The 21,411-nt window shown below is 34.3% G+C and overlaps 3 protein-coding genes across 3 annotated transcripts; 2 read left to right on the plus strand and 1 right to left on the minus strand.

Annotated features, from left to right (window-relative positions):
- The first annotated feature begins 529 nt into the window (after window positions 1–529).
- LOC125853486 (nicotinamidase 1-like) lies at window positions 530–1,919 on the plus strand. Its single transcript, XM_049533180.1, has 5 exons — window positions 530–723; window positions 804–987; window positions 1,342–1,475; window positions 1,557–1,742; window positions 1,819–1,919. The coding sequence occupies exons 1-5, from the start codon at window positions 583–585 to the stop codon at window positions 1,909–1,911; spliced, it is 738 nt and encodes a 245-aa protein (XP_049389137.1). The 5' UTR covers window positions 530–582; the 3' UTR covers window positions 1,912–1,919.
- A 494-nt stretch (window positions 1,920–2,413) lies between these two features.
- On the minus strand, window positions 2,414–11,268 carry LOC125867604 (protein EXECUTER 1, chloroplastic). The gene is made up of 12 exons (XM_049548159.1): window positions 10,649–11,268; window positions 8,699–8,815; window positions 7,962–8,027; window positions 7,551–7,657; window positions 5,965–6,046; window positions 4,555–5,259; window positions 4,354–4,477; window positions 4,026–4,195; window positions 3,588–3,662; window positions 3,335–3,427; window positions 3,082–3,228; window positions 2,414–2,795 (listed from the first exon to the last, which is right to left on the minus strand). The coding sequence occupies exons 1-11, from the start codon at window positions 11,090–11,092 to the stop codon at window positions 3,136–3,138; spliced, it is 2,076 nt and encodes a 691-aa protein (XP_049404116.1). The 5' UTR covers window positions 11,093–11,268; the 3' UTR covers window positions 2,414–2,795; window positions 3,082–3,135.
- Window positions 11,269–14,011: 2,743 nt separating this feature from the next.
- On the plus strand, window positions 14,012–18,778 carry LOC125868447 (uncharacterized). The gene is made up of 6 exons (XM_049549092.1): window positions 14,012–14,363; window positions 14,463–14,558; window positions 16,057–16,097; window positions 16,199–16,316; window positions 16,857–16,937; window positions 18,522–18,778. Exons 1-6 carry the CDS (start codon window positions 14,157–14,159, stop codon window positions 18,576–18,578), a joined length of 600 nt encoding a protein of 199 aa, XP_049405049.1. The 5' UTR covers window positions 14,012–14,156; the 3' UTR covers window positions 18,579–18,778.
- Window positions 18,779–21,411: the final 2,633 nt, after the last annotated feature.

Genomic DNA, 21,411 nt, shown 5'->3' on the forward strand with positions numbered 1-21,411 from the left:
GTTTTCGTATCTGATGAGACTTGAACTCGAAATCTTAATTAAGGATAAAGAAGTAGTTAATACTCTATTACCGTCTTTATTGGGCATGAAATTAACTGTTAATCAATAATAAAAGTCTCACATGACGTGCCTCTTATCACTCGATTTCAAGCAAATTAAGAAAAGTCTCTTAAAAATTCTCTATATATCCAAACTTGCTTTCAAAATTAAGAAATTTCACTCTTAAAATTCAAAATTCAAAATTAAGGATAAATAAAAAAAATCATCTAATATTAAAGAATTAATAATTTTCAAATTCAGTTCATTAACCATTAGACAATCCCTAATTATAATTTTTAAATTTAGTTCATCGACCATTAAGTGACAGATATTTCTTTAAATGCAAAAGCAGAAGTTATCTGTTAGTAAAATTTAAGTCGGCTTATTACTCAGAGTGGAATAGTCAGTTTTCCTTTGATTACAAAAAAATATCAACATATTATTAATTGGACTAATAATAGAAATGAAGCATCTTATAAATATCAACAATCATTCAATCACCCTTACCTACTACCATAAGAAAATAGGCAAGAAAGAACAAAGATGGTAATAAAAACAGTAGATCTTTTGAAGAATGAAATTCCCATAGAGGAGGAATCAGTAGTCATCACTGAAGATGTTAAGGCTGGCCTTGTTCTTGTGGACATAATCAATGGATTTTGTACTGTTGGTGCTGGAAATCTGGTACTTAAAATTGAACTTGTTCTCTGTTTTACTACTTAATTAATTACAATTAGTTGATTTTTTTTTCTTGTAAATTATAGGCACCAAGAGAGCCTAACAGGCAGATCAGTGAAATGATTGATGAATCATCAAGGCTTGCTAGAGTGTTTTGTGACAAGAAATTGCCAGTTCTTGCCTTTCTTGATTCACATCATCCTGATAAACTTGAATACCCTTATCCTTCTCACTGCATCACTGGCACTGATGAATCCAACTTGGTTCCTGGTACTAATTTCACTGTTAGAAATAATGGTTTTTATTCCCATGGCGAATCTATACAAGATAGATTTTCCTACTAATTTCCCACCTAACTAATTCACTGATGTGGTGGAAAACAGATTCGCACGGGAAATAGTGAAAAACTTTACTATTTTTTTTTTGCAATAACTTTCATCTTTAAGTATATACACATATCTATATTAGCAATAAAAATGGACAAAACCTTGCATACTAGAAAATTTTGGACCATTACTCGATTTGTGATCATCGTTGCCTAGAGGCTCTGTATTATTCCAATTTTATTGAATGGAACAACAACGGATTATTGGATGATTTTGTCTGATGAAGAAATTATTGCAGCACTAAGATGGGTGGAGGAGGAACCAAATGTTACAATCAGGCGCAAAGATTGTTATGATGGCTATATTGGTTCCTTTCAGGAGGATGGCTCTAATGTATTTGTTGATTGGGTGAAGAACAACCAAATTCAACTTGTATGTATAATCTCTTTTGCTAATTCTCTAAAACTTCTTCAACTTCGTGGTTGACTAACTGTTTCGTTTACTTGAACCAAGTTGTTGGTGGTAGGGGTGTGCACGGACATATGTGTGCTGGACTTCGTTTGCTCTGCATTATCAGCTAAGAACCGCGGCTTCCTCAACCCTTTGGAGGATGTAGTAGTTTACTCTCAGGGATGTGCCACCTTTGATTTTCCTGTCTCTATGGCAAGAAACACCAAAGATATTTCACCACATCCTCAGGTAATTAATAAGTAACAAATAACAAAATTATTGTTGTTATCTTGATCAACTTATGCAGTGTTTTTGGGATTTGCAGGAGCTAATGCATCATGTGGGACTTTATATGGCCAAGGGAAGGGGTGCCAAAATAGCTAAAGAAGTCTCCTTCAACAACTTGAACAAACCATAATATATTGCAATCGACCTGCATTTTATGTACTCCACTAGTTACAATAATGCTACAACATGATGTGCAAAAATAATGACTTCTGATATGCTGTTTCCACTAGATCAACGCAAGAATATTAAGTTTAACCTGGTGCCTTGTGTAATCAATAGATGATGCATGTTATGTATGCAGTGCCCATTCATTGCCTTTATAGATAGTAGTTTATCCACAAATTTGCCAAAAAAAATTCATTTGATAGATTCCGTATTGGACATAAACCATTGCATCAGAGCATTGAACAGAAAATTGTTGTCTGTTAAAGAATCTCAGATTAGTGCAAAGCATCTGGTTTGTCAATGAACCATAAATATCTTTCGTCTTCGTGATGCACACCACAGAAACTATCCAGTTCATAGCAAGAACATTAAAGAAACAATTCATCCCCAAAATGCATGAAATCTTAGAAGCTGCAGTTCAGTAGATCATTCAAGAACCCAGGAATATGAAATCACAACATAAGACATTTGTCAATACGCCGTTCTATCTTTGGATTCTATTAGAGAATAAATTCCAAATTTTTTGAAGGTGCTATCAGATAAATACGACAACAATGTTCACAGGGAAAAAAGAACAATACAAAAAGAGCTGAAAAAGAAAATTAACATAAAGAGCATATGTACACAAGCTCAGTGCCCTAGCAAAATGCTAGTAGGCCTGACCATTTGGTATACCAGAGAAATTGGGAGCTATCAACTCAAAAATGGCTGCTAGTTCCATATAACGCAAAAGGCATTACGCTGGCCACTAGAACAGTCAGTTGCCCAGGACTCCATATTCAAACGAAATCTTGAGTCTTCTCTTCAGCTCAAACTGACAAGGTTTCGTGGTAATAGATATCATGTTGACTGCAAAGGTACAGAGAAGCACGCATCTTATGAAGATTAAGATCAAAGTGATTTAGGTTGAAGAGAATTAAGGTTGTACCTATGCAATACTTGAATGTTTGAAGAGAATGTCAAGTAAATGATAGTTGATCATCTAACATGTTTTTTATGACTAAAATGTGAACGATCTGCCAAATATTTGGGGGGGGGGGGGGGGGGGNGTGGGGAGGGGGATTTTGGCTGGTTTTGTTGAGTTTTTGCATGTCAATTCGTGTAATTTGCTAAGTACAAGCGTGAAAGAGCGTACCTGCAAAGAACTGAACCAGGAACAAACAGCCACAGATTGTATCTACAGAGATGTTCACTCCTGCAGCCTAAGTCGATGGAAGAACACTAAGAAATGATATTCAGGATCCCAGTAGACAAAACCCACAACAGGCCCTCCTTTAATGTACTGCACAATTCAACAGGAAATAAATATGTTGAGAAAATGAAATTGAGAGAATAAAGAGACAGCAAAACAAAAGACAAAAAGTGCCATTAAATGGAGATCTCTAAACCTTTCCATCTAGGATAACCAGTTCACCATCAACCCATCTGGGGTTTCGGAAACCAGGCTCTGCCAGCCTTCCTTGTCCCCTGTATCGAGCAATCTGCATTGGCAATAGAGATAACATAGGCCTAAAATGTAAGAGATAGACCCACACATCATAAAATCGAGAGCTACGGAACATATGCACCAAAATGAAAGATAGGCAAAACAAATAATGGCAAGAAATATTAGGCAATCCAAAAATCACTAGAATCACTTACCACACCAAATTCTTCTGGAATAATCCCTTTATGTGGAAGTTGATATTTTTTTCCAATCCTTGCACGGAATGCTATCTGCAAATAAGAAATAAAGGCATAAATGGTCGAACACCAAGCCATCACGCTCGCCCCTTCTCTATTTTAAAAAAGCAAGGCAAGAAAAATTTCTACAACATACTAAAATGCACAAATGCAGGATATGATTCACTGTAGATTTTCAATCTTCATAACTCAAAGGATTAGCAAAACACCTATGCAACTTAGGCATAGAAATCAAGTACGCTTTTATTTCCAGCTTATCCAATCTTTCCCTAGTCTCAGATATCTACACTCCAACCAGAATGGTTGATCTCAGACATCCTAATTTAATTTAAAAAGAAAAAAGTGTCACTGCAGGTTAGACTATATGCACAACTTTTGGATTCGAAGTGAAGTTACCTGACCAGCTGGCACATAAGAATCTCCAGTTAATTTTACAGCTTCAACATACTCATAAAATTCCAAGCGTGAAGACTCCCTAGGGCTACCGTCTTCTTTCCACTGACCAAATCTTCGTCTAAAGTGGATGACTTCTGAAGTGTACAGACCATGAGCACCAATATATAATCCTGATAAAAATCATAAATAATTGACCAACTTAAGAATGAGAGTGTAGAATAACAATGATGATGCACTAGTTGAACAAGCATATTTACTAGAAAAAGGAGAATCAGCAATCTAGACAGAAAGAGAACAAAAGGAGAGAAACATATTGAAGATTAATCACCATTTAGTGGGTCTGGAGATGGTGAAATCTCAATGCGGTTAAAGGTGGTTGACTTTGACAATGGCTGACGATTTCGTGCCTGAGTAAGAGTAAGGCTGATCAACTCTCCCATATCTTTAAGGACCTGCATGTTTCAGTAAAACGATTAAAGAGAAGAATAAAACCTAAGCAATTTGAACAACAAGATAAAAGTGTTCTAACCTTCATAGGTATTTTCCCCTTGCCGATGAACTTTGCAAGATCAACCATCACATGATCCAAGCTACGTTGACCTTGGAGCCTAGCCTTTTTATTTGGGGGAGATTGTCCACTGCCAGAGGAATTGCTTTTGTTCTCATCTTCCTCTATACTGAAAGTAAATGACAGGTGACCCTTCTTCTCTAGCCTTGCCGGTACTCGAAGCAGATCTTTATGCTGTGCACCACTTGCGGTATTTTGCATGAGACCACCAACAACCACCCTAACTGCAATTTGGCTCTGCTCTTCACCATCACTAACCCCATTGTCTGTATCCAATTCAATCACATTCTGCTCTCCATCTCTTTCCACTTTAATTTCATCTTCATCATCCACACTGTCCAAATCATAGTCCTTTTCTTCATCTTCATCTTCCTCATCCATTATTTGCTCAATGACCTTTGATATTAGATCTCTATCTACCTTCCCTGGAGCTGTCACTTTCAAAACCTTGACCTGTACCCCTGGAATCATGTCTTTCAATGCATTCTGAAAGCCAAAATCATCATCCCTGTCTTCACCATCTTCCTCAGCATCTGAGATCTTATCAAACATATCACTTTTGTTTTCAGTGGGACCAAGAGTGTCCAAGTTACTGGAAGCACCAGGTAGCTTTGAAGAAGGAATAGGTAAATCTTGCTGAACTGGCTTTCTCTTCAAGTAAACAGCCTGAAATCATATGGATCACAAAGATTTTTAAATTATTATTGAAAGGAAAGGACTCTACTGTAGAGAGTGGACTAAAATCATCTTTAACTAAATTCATATCTTCATATTTTGGCATGCTTACAAAAAGTGCATAGATGAGGAGATTCTAGTTCAGAAAAAAGAGGTGCAAATTTTTTTCAGTTCTTTTTAGCAAGTGCAATATCTTCAACATAAAATAATCTTTGCTGAACTGTCATTCCATCCATGACATTTGCAAAGGCAGGCCTACATGTAGGGAATAGTTCACATACTGAGAAATTTTCTCTTCCCAGGGCCACACCAACATCATCACATCTGAGAAATGATATTCTAGGGAGATATTCATGTCTATTACTAAAAACTTGCATCAAGTTTCATCCACAGATTGCAGAATGCTGTTAACTAAAAAAGAAACAAGAACTACACCTCAATATCCCATTAAATTAGTAATAGTTTAGGCGAGCTATATAATCCTCAATGTCCATTTTGCCGTAATTGGGAAAACCCAAGAACTCACCATTATTAATATTTCATCACAGTTGACTATTTAATTCCAATCCACTGATGATAATGTCCCATCTTCAGAGACCAACAGATCATGAACCGAGACACTCAGTATCTTTCTAGACACCGCATCGGTGGAAGATGTCAACAAGTTAAAAGAAAGAATGTGAGATAGAAAGATACCTGTTGCCTGTATTCGCCTTTATTATCCACGGTAAGGAATATTTCAAAGAGAGGGGCACCTTCCACAGTCGAAGCAAGCTGGCTGTCAGTAGAGCACATGAGCCCAGTAAACAACATACCCCAAAGGCAGTCAAGGTTCTTATTCACTTTTACTTCATTGAAGAAAAATCAATTATAACAGCAAAACACCCCACAGTATCTGTTGCTACTAACTAGGACATAAGGCACAATAGAAAAGGATACCACACTCTGCAAGACTCAGTTCGGCAATGCTCAGCACTTGGACTAGGACTTTATCTAACTTCAACGTCAAAATAGCACTAAGTAGCTAAGTTGTGTGGACTCTTTCATTTTTGTTGTCAAACCCCTGTAGACAAGACACGTGTCCGGGATTCGTATGGAATTCGGTCAACCCACATCGGATACTTTGACCACGGTCCATGGACAAATTTGGGAAAATTGAGATTTGGATTTCTCAAAATAAAAGATAAAACAAATTTTAAGACATGGAAAATGGCATAGCTATAATCCTTTTTAGCTTTTCCTCTTGGTCAATATTTGTTATTTATAATTGTCTTCTTTCTCATAGAAAAGAGGGATGAATTTTGAATTGATTAATAGCATGTTGATTTTTAACAATCACTAATCTTGGAGGATGAGAGATTGAATTGAATTATACAACATACATCTAAGTTTTCCACATAATATCTCTCAAAATTTACAGTATCTTTATAAGTAGCTCTATTTTATAATTTTGAATTTTTTAGCCGAATCCCAACACCCATATCCTTAAATTGGATCCACACCCCCAAATCTTAAAAATCTAGCTTTGCAGAATCCAGTCCACGGATCTGCATCGTGTCGGATACCAGCATGGAGTCCAAGCAACTTAGCTAATAATGTATACAAACTGCAGAGATTATACACATAACCTGAAAGAAAGGGGAGAAGACAGAACCACTAAATCATCTTTTAGTATATAGTACAATGGGTCAAAATATTTGATTCATGTAGCAGTTTCCAGAATACAGTGATTTACAATGGAATCAATTAAGCCACTTCTTAACTTATGGCAAGGCATAATGACATACAGAAACTTCAATGGAAGGGTCGGTGAACTATATCATGTCGTGCTTTTTGGTCAATTTGAGAAGAGGAATGACAGGTGTTTGAGGATGAATAGAAGCTGTTCATAGAGTGAAATAGTTTCCTAAAGAGCCTGTTCTTTCAATTGGTGCATGTTTTCAGTTTCTAGACTTCCTTTCTTCAAATGAGGTAAGATCCTACTTTCCTTTCTTTTTGTTTCATTGATTTTATTTTTTCTTCCTTTAATTTTCTTATGTACTTCCACCAAATCATCCCCCCCCCCCCNCCCCCCCTTCCAAACCCAAAAAAGCGGGAACTCTGAGAATGTCCACAGGCATTGTCCATTTCCTATAATCATCCTGTGTTAATCCCACGGGAAAAAAAATAAAGAGAGATGAGGCAAAGATCCATTTCTTCTATATTTTTTAAGAAAGAGAATTTTAAGTTCAATCTGCTAATAGCAAACTCAAACAAAACCCAGCAGAAACCTATAAGTGTACCGTGGACTGTAACTTCTCGCGACATATCTTCCATGCTCAGCACTTATACGAATAATGCGGCCATATGGATCACTAACATCTTGTGAAGTTCCAGCCCACCATCCAACCTACATAAACATAACAAAATATGTTACAAACTAGAAATACCAATGTGCCACAACACATATGAAACTATCACATGCTCTCAAGAAACTTTGCTAGAAAACCCAACATCCATGGTGGATATAGCCCAAGGAAAGTTGGAATCGCAAAGAATTCGAAGACTTTGAAGAGAGACTGCTTGTCAACCAACTGGGAAGTTTATATGAATGTACAGTCCAAATGTGTAAAGCACATGAAACATTGAAGAAACAGACAAAAAACAACTCTTTTTATAGCAAACAAAACTCGGTATCCTGCTACTGAACTCACCAATCCTGTACCAGCACAATCACGCATAAATACTGCATCCCTGTAGCGCTCTTCTTCTATGGCTTTCTGCATTAGACTCCAGAAGGTGAGCATCAATGACCAGTGAGATAAAACACTGTAAGATGAACAAGAAGATCATCTAGGCACAGAAGGACCTTAAAATAATAACCGAATACTCAAACCTGAGACTAACATTTGTGCAATAAGTGCTCAACTTTCAGACGTCAATTCTAAATTCTCATCATTGGATTAAGCAGTAATTTGTCTTTCTTTTTGTTCAAATGAAATTCAACTCCGAGGATTCATAAATCTCAAATGTCTATCATTAGCTATACCACGAGTGCTATGCCTCATTACAACTTACAGATATGTGATGTCCAAAGGTCAAGATAAAGAAATTTACTTTTTTTAGATGAAGTAATAAATTTCATTGCAAGATAAGAAAGCTACATAATGTTAAATTTGAAAACTAGAGACCACAGTTTGTACCACAGTTTAATGATGAGGCTTGACACAATGGAACAACTCAATTTAAATAGCCAAGGCAACTAACATCCAGTCACATGTTCAACTCAATTTAAAGGTCTAAATCAAGTTAACTAATAACCTCCGACTAAACAATTGAAAAGGCAAAGGCGCACACACACACACACATTCTATATGTATGCATATATATTTTGATAAGGCAAAGGAAGATGATATCACCGATTCTTCCAAAATAGCAGCATACATCTTACATTTACATGGGACATCACTCTTCCAACAATGTCCTTAGTAGCTGCAGCAGCAATGGCCACCTTGAGTCTAGCAGCATCTTCATAATCTTCTCTACTAATAGCATGAGCCAACTGTGACTGGTGAAATAATAGCTCCATTAAAATAGCAAAAATATCATGATTAAGCATAAATGTTTATGTTTGCGATCTAATATAGACCTCTTGAAGCATGTCCAAACAAGTTAAGAACAAAATGATATGGCAGGATATTACAAACTAACCAAAACCTAACAAAAATGCACAGTAAATTACCAAGAACCCTATTTGAGATGGTATTCACCTCAGGGACCATTTTTGATTCACAAAGAATTTCTGATAGCCCTTTCAGCTATTCCCCATGAGTGATCAATCTACACCTCAATCAATTGGTTTCAGACTTATGAATCCTCTATATCCATTCCGCTTTACTTGGGACTCATATGTCATTCCAATACTAAATAATTTTGTTCCTAAGCGATAAAAAATGATGAAGCAAGAAGTTCATTAAGAGGCAAAGAGGATACAAAAGCTAGGGACAGCTCCAGCAATAATGCCTAAATTACAAGCTAAATAGGGAAGTTACAAAATGAGAGATTCTGCCAGCTAAATTAAGGTTCTATAAATCTCAACTTATCTATACTGAAATGTAAGAGTCTAACCAAACTCCTGGCAGACAGGGGACCTGATATAAGTATACAATAACAACTAACCTTAATCCCAATACATTATCATTTATATCTATTCATTGGCTGGATTTTGAACCCTAGACACCTCATGGTTCTTTCCCAATTCATTGACCATTAGGCAACACCCTTGGGTGTATATATATAATTTACTTTCATAATGTCCTACCTGAGTCTGCATTGATTTCAAGAGACTAGAAATCTTTTGAAACCTCCATCAATGTGCTTTTCTAGTTATTACAAGTTAAGTGGCTTTATTGAAATTGGGTAAAGCTCTTGTTACCATCCATATATATATATATATATATATATACCACAAAGTAGAGAAACCACATCAATACATGGTTCTCTACGAAAGACACTCCGTCATCTACACAAATAGGAATCTCATTTGTGCACCAAAAGGCAATTAAAGATAACACGCTATTCCTCAACAGTATAAAATCATTTGCAATCCCCTCAAACGGTCTCCTATTTCTCTTCCTCCATAACCCAAATAAGAGCTAGCAAGGCAACCTCCCATGTTCTTGGTCTTCTTTTCCTACTTATACCAACCCAGATGTGCAACCTCCATCAATGTGTTTTAAGGTCTACTTCATTCCGTTTTTACCAAGTTTAGTCATCATACTATAGCCTAAGGACTGGTTCATATGGAGGTCTAGTAGGACATGACAAAACTATACCAAGCAACTATCTCTCATCTTATATTCTATTGTGCTATTTTGCACCCTGTTAAGATTTCTAATCTAGTAGTGTATGATTGTATATTCATTTTAACATCCACATTTTTACAACACTCATCTTGTGTATACGTTTGGGCATACATGGATGACACCTCTCAGTGCATCATGTAGACTACGAAAAATCACTCTGGGCTTCACTCTGATAGAATCTGAAAGGTTTAAAAGCGTCACCTTTACAATCACCATATCATCAACGAATAATTTGAACTTCGCCAATCCAAAAAGGAATGCCTAATAATACATCTTAGATGATGATTGTTGAACCATGGTCAAAATAAGGTCGTGTAGCATGAATGTGCAAGCTGCTATCCAACTACAAAATGAAATCACCACCACTACAAACATGCACATTAAATACAGTTCACCATCTGCCACATCTTAATAAAATTCTCATAGACAACAAATCTAAACCTTCATCGGACCCCCTCTAAAACACATGCGCAACCAATGATAACTTTCACAGTGAAACACAGTAACATGCAAACAAATCAAAACAGAGATTGTACCTTTAAAACAGAAACCAATCGTTCTTCCTCCTCAACCTCACTAAAATGCCTTTTCCATCGTTCCCAATCCCATTCTTGATCATCAACACCAATTTCACTCTTCCTCTCATCAAGTCCCACTCCTTTAGACCAATTCACATAATCATCCAACTTTTTCATCGCATTCTTTACCGCATCTTGAAACGCCAAATCCCATCTCCAAGAAGAAGAAGATGAGCTGTTCTGAGAAGAAACAGACGGTGATGGCTCAACAGTCTCACCATCACCGGTACCGTTCCGGCAACGGCAACAGAAAGCGGAACCGGAAACCCTAGAAAGTGAATGAGAGGTTGAAAGAGTGAAAGACGAAGATGAACGCTTCAATCGGGAAGTGAATTTAGGGTTTGAGAAGTTGAATTTGTGAGTGTTTACATCAAATGTCGGCGGGGGAGCAATCGACGCCATGAATAAGGCAAAGATATGAGAATAACAGCGTTGTTTCTTGATTTAGTTTTTTCTTTCAATATGCAAGAAAGAGTATGAATTTGCGATAGAAGAAGAAGATAGAAAAACAAGAATTGGTAAAGAAGTAAAAAAAAAAAGAGTGATGAATAGGAAATAAAAGGGATAAGGATGTTGATTTTTTCTGACGTTGGACAAAGCCAATTGCACTAATACACACTACCATTGCCACTCAACCCCCAAGGTTCTGATTTTTTATTTCTAAAGCGTAGTTTGTTAAGATATTTAGGGCCCATTTGGCCAGCGATATCATGATACGGTATTATGATATAAAATCATGATATGGTATCATGATATAAAATCATGAAATAAAATTGAAGATTTATTTGGATATGCGATATGTAATTTTTGTGTTGTATATTTTCTCATAAATATAAAAATCTCATAAGTTGTAAAACTATTAAAATAGCCCCAATTGTTTATTCAATCTTATCAAATAAACAAAAAGTTATACAATCGCATAATAAATTATTACAAAGTTATTCGTTCTCCACTTAAGTAATTGTTTCATCTAATTTTAATTTAATATAAAAAATTGAACATAAATTGTACTTGATATGCTCATATTTCTCAACTACTCTTACAAATAACCTATAAAGTAGAAAAAAAAACATACATTAGTGAGTAAATATTAACTTAGAAGTTAAATACACTAAGATAAAAATTAACAAACATCACTGACTTCTAACTATTTACAAGAAAAATCAATAGTTAAATATTATAGAATAACGAAATTTTAAAAAGTTACCACAAGTTTGAGTCAAAAACACTTCTAATAAAATTTAATCAAAAAAATTATAACTAGTCCACTTGACTAAATATTAATAACTAATTGATCAAATTTTTCCCAAGTCCTCAATCCATTGGACTTGATTTTCTTTAGTCATGTGAACGAACATTTTGCGAATACTAAGTTTAAGAAAGTGCGGCACCGCCAATGAAAATTGTCTTTTATCAATATTATGCTTAGTCATAAGATGAGGACGTTTCTTTTTTTTATTATGAAAAATCAAAAAAGTATTACTCCATTCGTTCTTATTTATATTCACCAAATGAATTTTTACTTTATCATTTATATTCACCAAATTTAAAGTAATAATAAATTTTATATTGGTGAGAATAATAAATTTTTAAACGTAATGATGTGATTATAAATTTTATTTACATATGAAACAAATGGTTTATAAATGTGGGGTTGTTTTAACAAAATATAAACTCATAGATCAATTATTGTATTAAAATATCTCAAGTCATGATATGAAATCACCATATAATTCCATATCATGGTTTTTGGAGAATATGGTATCACCTCTCATGATATGGAATCATGAGATAAAATCAGCGTAAAATCGCATGTCCAAACACTGATTTCATCTCACAACACCATATCATGATATGGTATCGCATGGCCAAATGCCTACTTAATACATTATCCGTCAGCTTTTATTACTCCCTCCGTTTCACAAAGAATGACCTGATTTGATTTGACACGAAGTTTAAGAAAATAAATAGTAAGACTTTTGAATCTTGTGGTCCTAAATTAATGTTATGCCAAATGTACAAAATTGTCCTTTAATCTTGTGGCCTTAAACATGTTACGTGAAAAAATAAAATTAAAATGTTATCAAAAAAAGAAAGAGGTCATTTTTTTTAAATAGACTAGAAAGGAAAGGTGTCATTCTTTTTTAAACGGATGGAGTACTTGTTAGGAAAGTAATCTTTACGCAATGTGAAATTATTATGCGAAATCAATTGAAGATAGTTACTCCCTCTGTTTCAATTTATGTAATTTACTTTCCTTTTTAGTTCTACGCAAATTTCTATCATTCATTTTGAACCACGAGTTTTAAAAGTCTTATTTTCTTTCTTAAACTCCGTGTCGAGTTAAACTACCTCACATAAAATGGGACGGAGGGAGTAAAATTTTATTTGGATATAGAATTATTATTATTTTATTTTATTTGTAAATATAAAATTTTCATAAATTGCGCTAATTATTAAATTTATCTGTTTTTATATAATCTTATCAAGTAATTAAATTATTGTTCATAAACAGTATATAAATAATTTTTTAAGGGTAGATTACTTATCAATACGTATGGACAATAAAAAAGAATTTCAATATATTGATGATATGTACATGTAATGTATCTAACATTGTATAAATGGCTAATGAAATCTTTGAATTTTGACCAATTCAAAATTATCTCCTGAAAGTTTAAAAGTTAGATATAAAGTCCTCCCGACATTTTAAGTCTTTTATATATAATAAACTCAAAACGATTCATATTTGTCTCATTTCAAATTTTAAATTTGAGCTTTAATAAGTATTTGAACATGAATTAAGAATAAATGAAGGAAGGAAGATCAAAAGAAGTCATTAATGGCCGAAAGAAGCCCAAAGAAGAAAGAAAAACGCCATATCATTGGAAAAAGTTTAGATGAAAAAACTATTTTATGTAATTACTCCCTCAGTTCCTTTGTAGTCATCATGTTGTTTTTTGATAGTTAATTTACTTAATTTTCTAAGTTAAATTAAATTATATTTAATTTAATATTTTAAAATAAAAATTTAAATATTCAAAAACTATACGAAAAATATCCGTGTATCAATATAATGAAACACATGCATCTTAAAAAATAGTCAAAGTTTATTGAATAATTGAGTTATTAGATTCTCAAAAAAGGAAACTATAGGAAAGAGGGAGGAGTAATAATAATTGAGTTATTTGGGTAAGAAATTTTGATCACATTTTGTCTGATTTAAAAAAAAAAAAGAAAAAAAGCTAACTTCAATTTTCATTTATGTAAGACAGACACGTGTCAGTCATGAACGAATATTTGAGAAGCAGGTGAAGAACCTCGAAAGCAGAGATTCAAAACCACCTGAAATCCTCCGCTGATATTCTCATTCCCGAGTGCGCACGAAGTAAAAGAAAATGCAATTCCATTAATAATCCAGAGAAACTCCTTCACTTTGAAGTTCGATTGAAGAAATTCAAAGAAAATGGAGAGGGACGGCGAAGGAACAGTAGGCTCCCAGACGCAGAGGGTTAACAATGGTCGTTCAATTTCACCCGGTAGAGTCCGAACCGGATCCGATCCGTTCCTGGTGACTTGTAGACTGTTCAGCTTCGTTACTGCACTGGCTGCTATTCTCTGCATTGTTGTTAATGTCTACTCTGCTGTCCGATCCTTTACGCATGGATATGACGTAAGCCCTTCCTCTACTGCCATGTATTTCTGCTAATGTGTCTGTGTAAGTGAGTGCGATACTCGGACCTTATTGTTGTTTTGATGCAAAATTTTCTAGGTATTTGATGGAATTTTCCGGTGTTATGCTGTGGTGATTGCGGTTATTGTGGTTGTTGCGGAGACTGAATGGGGATTTTTCATCAAGTTCTGGAAGGTGAGTTGTGAAGTCTTAGTTTACCTTCTGTTATTTGCTGGCATTTTGATCAATTAGACATGTGTTTGAAATGAGGCGTTGTAATTGGAACTGTTCAAATTTCAATGCCGATACTAGTATGTGTTTGCATTTGGTTCTGCTTTATTTACAAAATCAAGCAGTAATGATTCGATTGATGATAATGTAAATGTAGTTTTGTAACATCAATCATTGCAGTTTTAACAACACAAACAATTGAGTGGCATCATATAGTAATAGTAGGGACTAGGGAGCCACCCAATAATGAAGGTGCTACAGGCAAATGCTATTGGCAATACCAATGCTTACAAAAAGAATAAAAGGAAAAAAGACTTATACAGTGAGCATAAGTAGTTTCTGTCTGCTCTTTTCCTCCGAAGGTTGGAAGATTTGCGAGCCATGTTGTGTTGTTAGGATGATTTGTGACTAATGAGTAAATTATTTTGTCTTAATTTGTTCATGAACTGGTCATAAGTGATCATTCTGTTTTCCATAATCCAGTTCTTCTTCTGCCTCTTAGCTATTCAGAAGCTCAGTCTCCCATTCGGAAATAGAGCTAACCCATCGGTAAACTGCAAATAGAATACTATAATTCTGTCTTTTCTTGCCACATTGTCAAGCTTACTTTCTGGAAATTAACTTTTGGACTGGAACATACAAATTGTTTCCCTTGATTCAACATAGTCATGAACCCAAACACTCAAAAGGAGGGTATGGGAGCTCAAAGATTAGATCGATTATACGACCTATCAAAAACAAAAGTTAGATTGTTAATATGTTCTTGGGGTAAAGTTGAGTTTATGGTTTGACTGGATTTATTAAGCAAGAATGCCAAGTTTATCTAACACAGAGAAAAGATAGCTATGAAGTGTGAATGACATGCATCACTTAGAGATTCAGTAGTTTAAGGATGAACCAAGTTTGGTCTTTTGGGCTATATAATGTTGGAAATGTCATACTATACTATCATTCATTTAGATAGATATTTAGGGAAAACATGGAATAAAAAATAAGGAGCACTAGGATGTACTAACCATGTGAAAAATGTCCTTGGTTGACCCGTAATTAGCAGTTAGTTAAGATGCAATTGTTTGTCTGCTGCAGCAAAAGAGGTGTTTTCCTCCTTTCAGTTTCTGTCCCTTTAATGCTCAAATTCATACTCAGAACCATCCATCGTATTATGCCATTTTTGTCTTCCTCTCTATTCTTTTCATCATCAGTTACATCATTAACCTTTATAGTCTCGCATTATCCAGATATAGCTTAATTATTTTAGTGTTCCAGCAGTTTTGCTTCTCATAGAACAACTGGAAAGGTTCCACTTGTTCTTAGGGGCAAAACTTTAAGAATAATATCCTTCTATGTTGTATGCAGTATTATTTTCATGTTCTTTCTGGTCGCTTGCTCATTTTGACCCGATACCTTTGACAATAAATAAATCCCAATAGCACTGATGCCAAATTTCAATGACTTTGAGTAGGTGTTGGAGTTTTCAGCTGGAAGGGGCATGCTACAGATCTTGTAAGCAAAACTTTTGGCCTGCTGAGCTTGTTAAAATCAGACTTAACATAATTGTTGGTTTTTAGGGGGGAACTGACTCCCCTCTTTCTGGTTTGTTCTAGTGTTGCAGTGATGACCAGAGCTTATCCTGAAGATTATGGGCAAAGGAATGACCTCATCCTTCTCCGGAACATAGCTAGCTACTTTCTTCTTACCTGTGGTGCAATTTACATAATATCAGTAAGTTCAGGAAACCATCAGGTTGCTACATGACAATCACTTGTCTGTCAGGGTCCATACTGTTGTAGCTTGTATTTGGTATGACACAATCCTGAAGAGTATGATGTGTGGCCTTGCTTCTCTTGGTCCCCTCCCACCGCTCATGGAGGCGGTAAATATGAATATGTATAACAGATCGCCTTTAGCTTTCAGACAGGAGAATTCCTTCCAAGAATGCAAGCAGTGGGCACCTGTCAATTAGGCTATCAGAAGTTATGCTAGATAGTCTAAAACATCATTTGTTTGCATGACCATGTAAATCTTAAGCGTGTTTACTAGGTCTCCATGATATATGGAGTGCTGCTAAAGATTACAGCCTGTAGTTTGATTGCCTGCATTCTGTGCCATTTTTTTAAACTTCATTTTTCTTGTATTTGAGCATGAGGGCTTGCTTCTGACTGCACACATGCTACCAAGATCCATCTTGTTGAGTATTTTTGGGGTACCATATGGTACAATAGACTTTAACTTTGTTTTTTTGTTGACTTATGTTACTTGTAGGGATTGTTGTGCTTTGGATTTATCAAACGTGCTCGTCAGGCAAAAGAAATATCCAGGGAGCAAGCAATTAACGATCTGCAGGTAATCCATGATATCTTGTTACATGCTTGTCCTGTTGGAGGCAAACCTTGAGCTGAACACCAGAGGGAGAGTTAGATATGTGATGCTTCTCCAGGCCTTACATGGGTTTCACTCTCTAAATCTGTTCTTGTTTTTCTGTGTCTTCTCTGGTACTCTGGTTTTCTGCTGCTTCCACTCATCTTTTCTCCAAACAGTATGTACCATCCAACTTTCCAAATTATTAAGCTTAAAACCCTAACGTTACTCTCCGTTAGAGACGATATGAAAGGAGAAAAGGTGGACAGAGAACCAGAGTTTTTATCAACCTTCTTGTCAGGTCCATATCTAGATTAAGCTTACGACCGGATGAAAGTAGATTTGGTTCAGAGGTTTTCTGTTGTAAAAAATTAAAATGGTGCATGCTTATAGCCAATTTTGCAAATATCACCTGGTGTGATATAACTAGCAACTATAACTGGGCCATAGCTCTACCATTAAATTTCGATTCACAAGCTGTAGCTTGCAAGAGTACCTCTCAATAATTGGTATGAGAGACTAAAACGACAAGACTTCAAGGACTTCAAAAACTCAAACGTATCTAAACAAATGCTGGTTCAGCCAGTAGGTGCTATTTTTTAATGAATCTGGTGTCCAAGCTAGGTAATAGTGTTACACATTCCATTTTGGTTTGAATCAGAGGCAAATTATTTGTTCAAGAGGGGATATATGGATCCAGGATTCCTGGAAAGCCTTTTTGGCCAGTGATATTGGAGATGAAAGGTTTTCAGAAATCTTTCTAATTGCATTCTGGTTAAGCCAGTAAGTGATAATATCCTTTAAAAATAAAAAAGAAATTAGCAGTGGTGTCCAAGCTAGGTGAAATTGTTTTAGTGGAGATTCAGACTTGGGATCTGCAGGTTGTTGCTCCTACACCTCAACCACTTAGGTATCCTCTTCTCAACTAAGGTTATAGTGTACTCTTAGACTTTTCAGTAGAAAAAATAATTATAGTAATAATTAAAAGGACATCTAATATAGCATGTATTCCTGACTCCTGAGTGAAGCATGTGTAGTTAAACTTGCTTTTGAAGGACAACATAATTAGGCACTAGTAGTTCTGGAGAACATTTTGAATAAGTGATACTCAATAGCAGGGGTTACATGTCTCCACCCCTGCCCTCTCTGGAAGTTTCCTGTCCATGTCCCCGCTCCCCCAACTACCCCAAGGGAGCAATCTTGCTTCTTTGCTTATTTGCTACCCTTCAGTTTATAGCGTAATTACATTGTGAAAAGTTGTTTTCCAAAGGCTTTTACATGAGAATTACAATGCTTTTGGTTATGCTTCTCATTTTTTTAAATAATGATAGTAAACTCTTAATACCTGCCTTCCATATTCGGATATGCTAATCCCTGAAGACGTGCAGGAAAAAAAAGAAATCTCTTCTCCCCCATTTCCCCTTTCACAACTCCAGCTGCATTATTAGAGTTTGAATCAAACAAATGTTTCTTGACCTGCTCCTATTTCCATCGTGGATGACATTGACTCATCTGTTTATCTCCTCCTACTCACTATTCCTGAAAACATATTAATGATTATAATTTCAGGAATTGGAGCGTCGTAGAGAAGAGCTTGAAGCTCTGTTGATACAGGAGAGGGCTTGAGCAATAGAGCTGGCGTTTATGGCTATGGCAAATCACTGTCGAAATTGAGGAGAAAACTTGGAAAGGAAAGCTCAAACCTGATGTTCATGTGTTTTACCTGCCTTTTTACATATGTGAGATTGAAAATTTTCACTAGATGTATTGCAAAATCTGTACAGTTACATAAACCATTTTCCTAACAGCAGTTAAATCGTACTAAACCAGGTGTTTGTCTATTCCTTCATTCCTTATTCGTTTTACATGCCTCGTATCGTTTTTGTGTTAGAGCAGGACGAATTATTTTACTCATTATTCAGTAACCTTTACAAAACTTTTTTTTCAATGGTGTTTGATTTGGTACCTGAATTTCTATTTCCTATCAAGCTGACCTTAGATGGTATATAATGGAACCAGTTCACAATCAAGTAAATTTTGGCAACATTCAGATGCTGAGTATGTATGCATACCAATTTTCTGGCTATTAATCTATTGTTGTCTCCAAATATAAAGAGCAGAAAAGTCACTTTTAGAAGTCCAATTTGGCTTAATTTTAGAAGTCGAACATTTTTTTTTCTTAAGCCTGTGATTACTAGTATATTTTAAGTTTTTATTAGTAGGGGTGTGTAAAAACTGAACCGACCGATAAATCAAATCGATAAAAGTGTTATTGATTTATTGTTATTGGGTTAACGGGTTTTTAATGGTTTTATAAAAAAAATTATTGGGTTATTGGTTCGGTATTGGTTTTTAATATTGGGTTATTGGGTAAACTGATAACCATTAAGACTAGTAATTTACTACTTTTACTTGTACATAAATATTACTGTATATATTAATCTCAATACCTTAGTAGTTACTATCTTTGTTCTTTAGCCTTCAATTCACACTTCACAATGACTTTGAGTTTACAATTTCACATTACAAAAAAAGTAAAAATCTAAAATAAGAACCCTATTCCTCTTAATTTCTCTTTGTGTTACGCTTGTGTAGTTCTTTTCATGTTTGTTATTGTTTCTATTTTATGAGCATTTGTAAAGTTATATTATTGTGTTTTCGCATCAAATTTATTAGAAAAGTCATATATTTGCTTTATAAGTATTTTTTTATTGGTTAAACCGAAAATCGAACCGTTAAGGACCAAAACCAATAAAAAATATCTTATTGGTTTGGTTGTTGATTTAACATATTTAAAAATCGAAAATCGATAAACTAAACCAATAATACATAAAAACAAGCTGAACCGACCGATGCACACCTATTTATTAGTATTAAAGAATTGTGAAAACGATATTCATATCATCGGGGAACGTTTTTGTCTCAAAATAAAAAAGTAGATTTTTCCATTCAAAGTGTTGTAACTTATGTCTTATGGGTATCTGTTACTCACATTTGTGATAACATATTTTAAATCAATAATATTCGTTATTACTCATAAGTCATAATTAATTGTTTCAATTAACAACAATACCCTCGCACGCAAGAAAAAATGCAATAGTGCGTAGATAATTTTTTTATATAGAAAGGTGAAGACGACCAGGACGACCAAGGGCAAATCCATAAATAAGCAAAATGTACAGTTTAATAGCAATTGTACTTCGTGCATAGGAAGTACTGAAATTCCAGAAAAACCACCCAAATTCTAGCATATTCTTAAGGCCACGTGGCTATCCACACATTGGAAGAGTAAAACAAAACACACAGACTTCTATAAATGTAGGGCCCATTATTATCTTCAAAGTTATCACAGTAGTTTTCTTACTTTTTTTAATATACTAATAAGCTTATAACATTAAAAAAATCATATAGAGTACTTTTTTTTCTTTTTCTTAAAGTAGTGTAACATTTAACCTACTCAATTGTTGTATTTTGTTATTCCTTTTTAAATTCATAAATAATTTATATTCATCATATTTACGAAAAACAATTAATTTCATATAAAAGGCTATTATTATATATATAAATATACACACTAGACACAACATTCCGTATTAGCAAAAACATAGTATTATATATCTTTTAAATTTTTAAGTTGTTAATTATTTTGATTTACAATATTATTTACATCAATTTCAATATATATATATATATATATATATTTGAATTTGGATATTCGGTCAATTTTTAATTGTTTTAAATATTAAAAGTTATTAATTTTTGTATTATATATATTTTAAATTATTAAGTTGTTAATTATTATGATTCACAATATTATTTACGTCATATGTGATACAAATAGAATTTAGAGAGTCGGTCAATTTTTAATTGTTTCAAATATTAAAAGTTGTTAATTATTGTATTATATATCTTTTAAATTTTTAAGTTGTTAATTATTATAATTTACATTATTATTTACCTTATTTTCAAATAATGTATGTTACTTCTTCTATTCTATTTATGTGGCACTAATCGAATTTTTGACTTACAAATACAAATATTTTCATTGAAATTTCATTAGTTAATTGGTTGTTCAGTGTAATTTTTTCTTTCGTATACAATTAATTGAAACTAATTGAAAAAACACAATAATGGGTTAAAAGGAAAAGATTAATGGATAGTGCCTTGGTTTTAAAAATCAACTTTCTTTCCATACACTACTTTATTTACCCTAGAATAATATAAGAAATTTTTGAAAAGTAGAATTCAAAATTAAAAAGGGTCACAGTTCCTTTGCACATTTAAACTCCAAATCATTTATATTTTTTTGGTATTTCTCCGAAATGTTAAATAAATAATTTAAATTATAATTTCATGTAGCACATAGTAGAAAGCACAGAGCAATATATCGTCAACATAAGCCAACGTCTAATATGACCTGGATAAATTTAAAAGGCATTACAAAACTTCTTACAAAATC

Source organism: Solanum stenotomum, chromosome 1 (genome assembly GCF_019186545.1).
Source record: "Solanum stenotomum isolate F172 chromosome 1, ASM1918654v1, whole genome shotgun sequence".
NCBI lineage: Eukaryota > Viridiplantae > Streptophyta > Magnoliopsida > Solanales > Solanaceae > Solanum > Solanum stenotomum.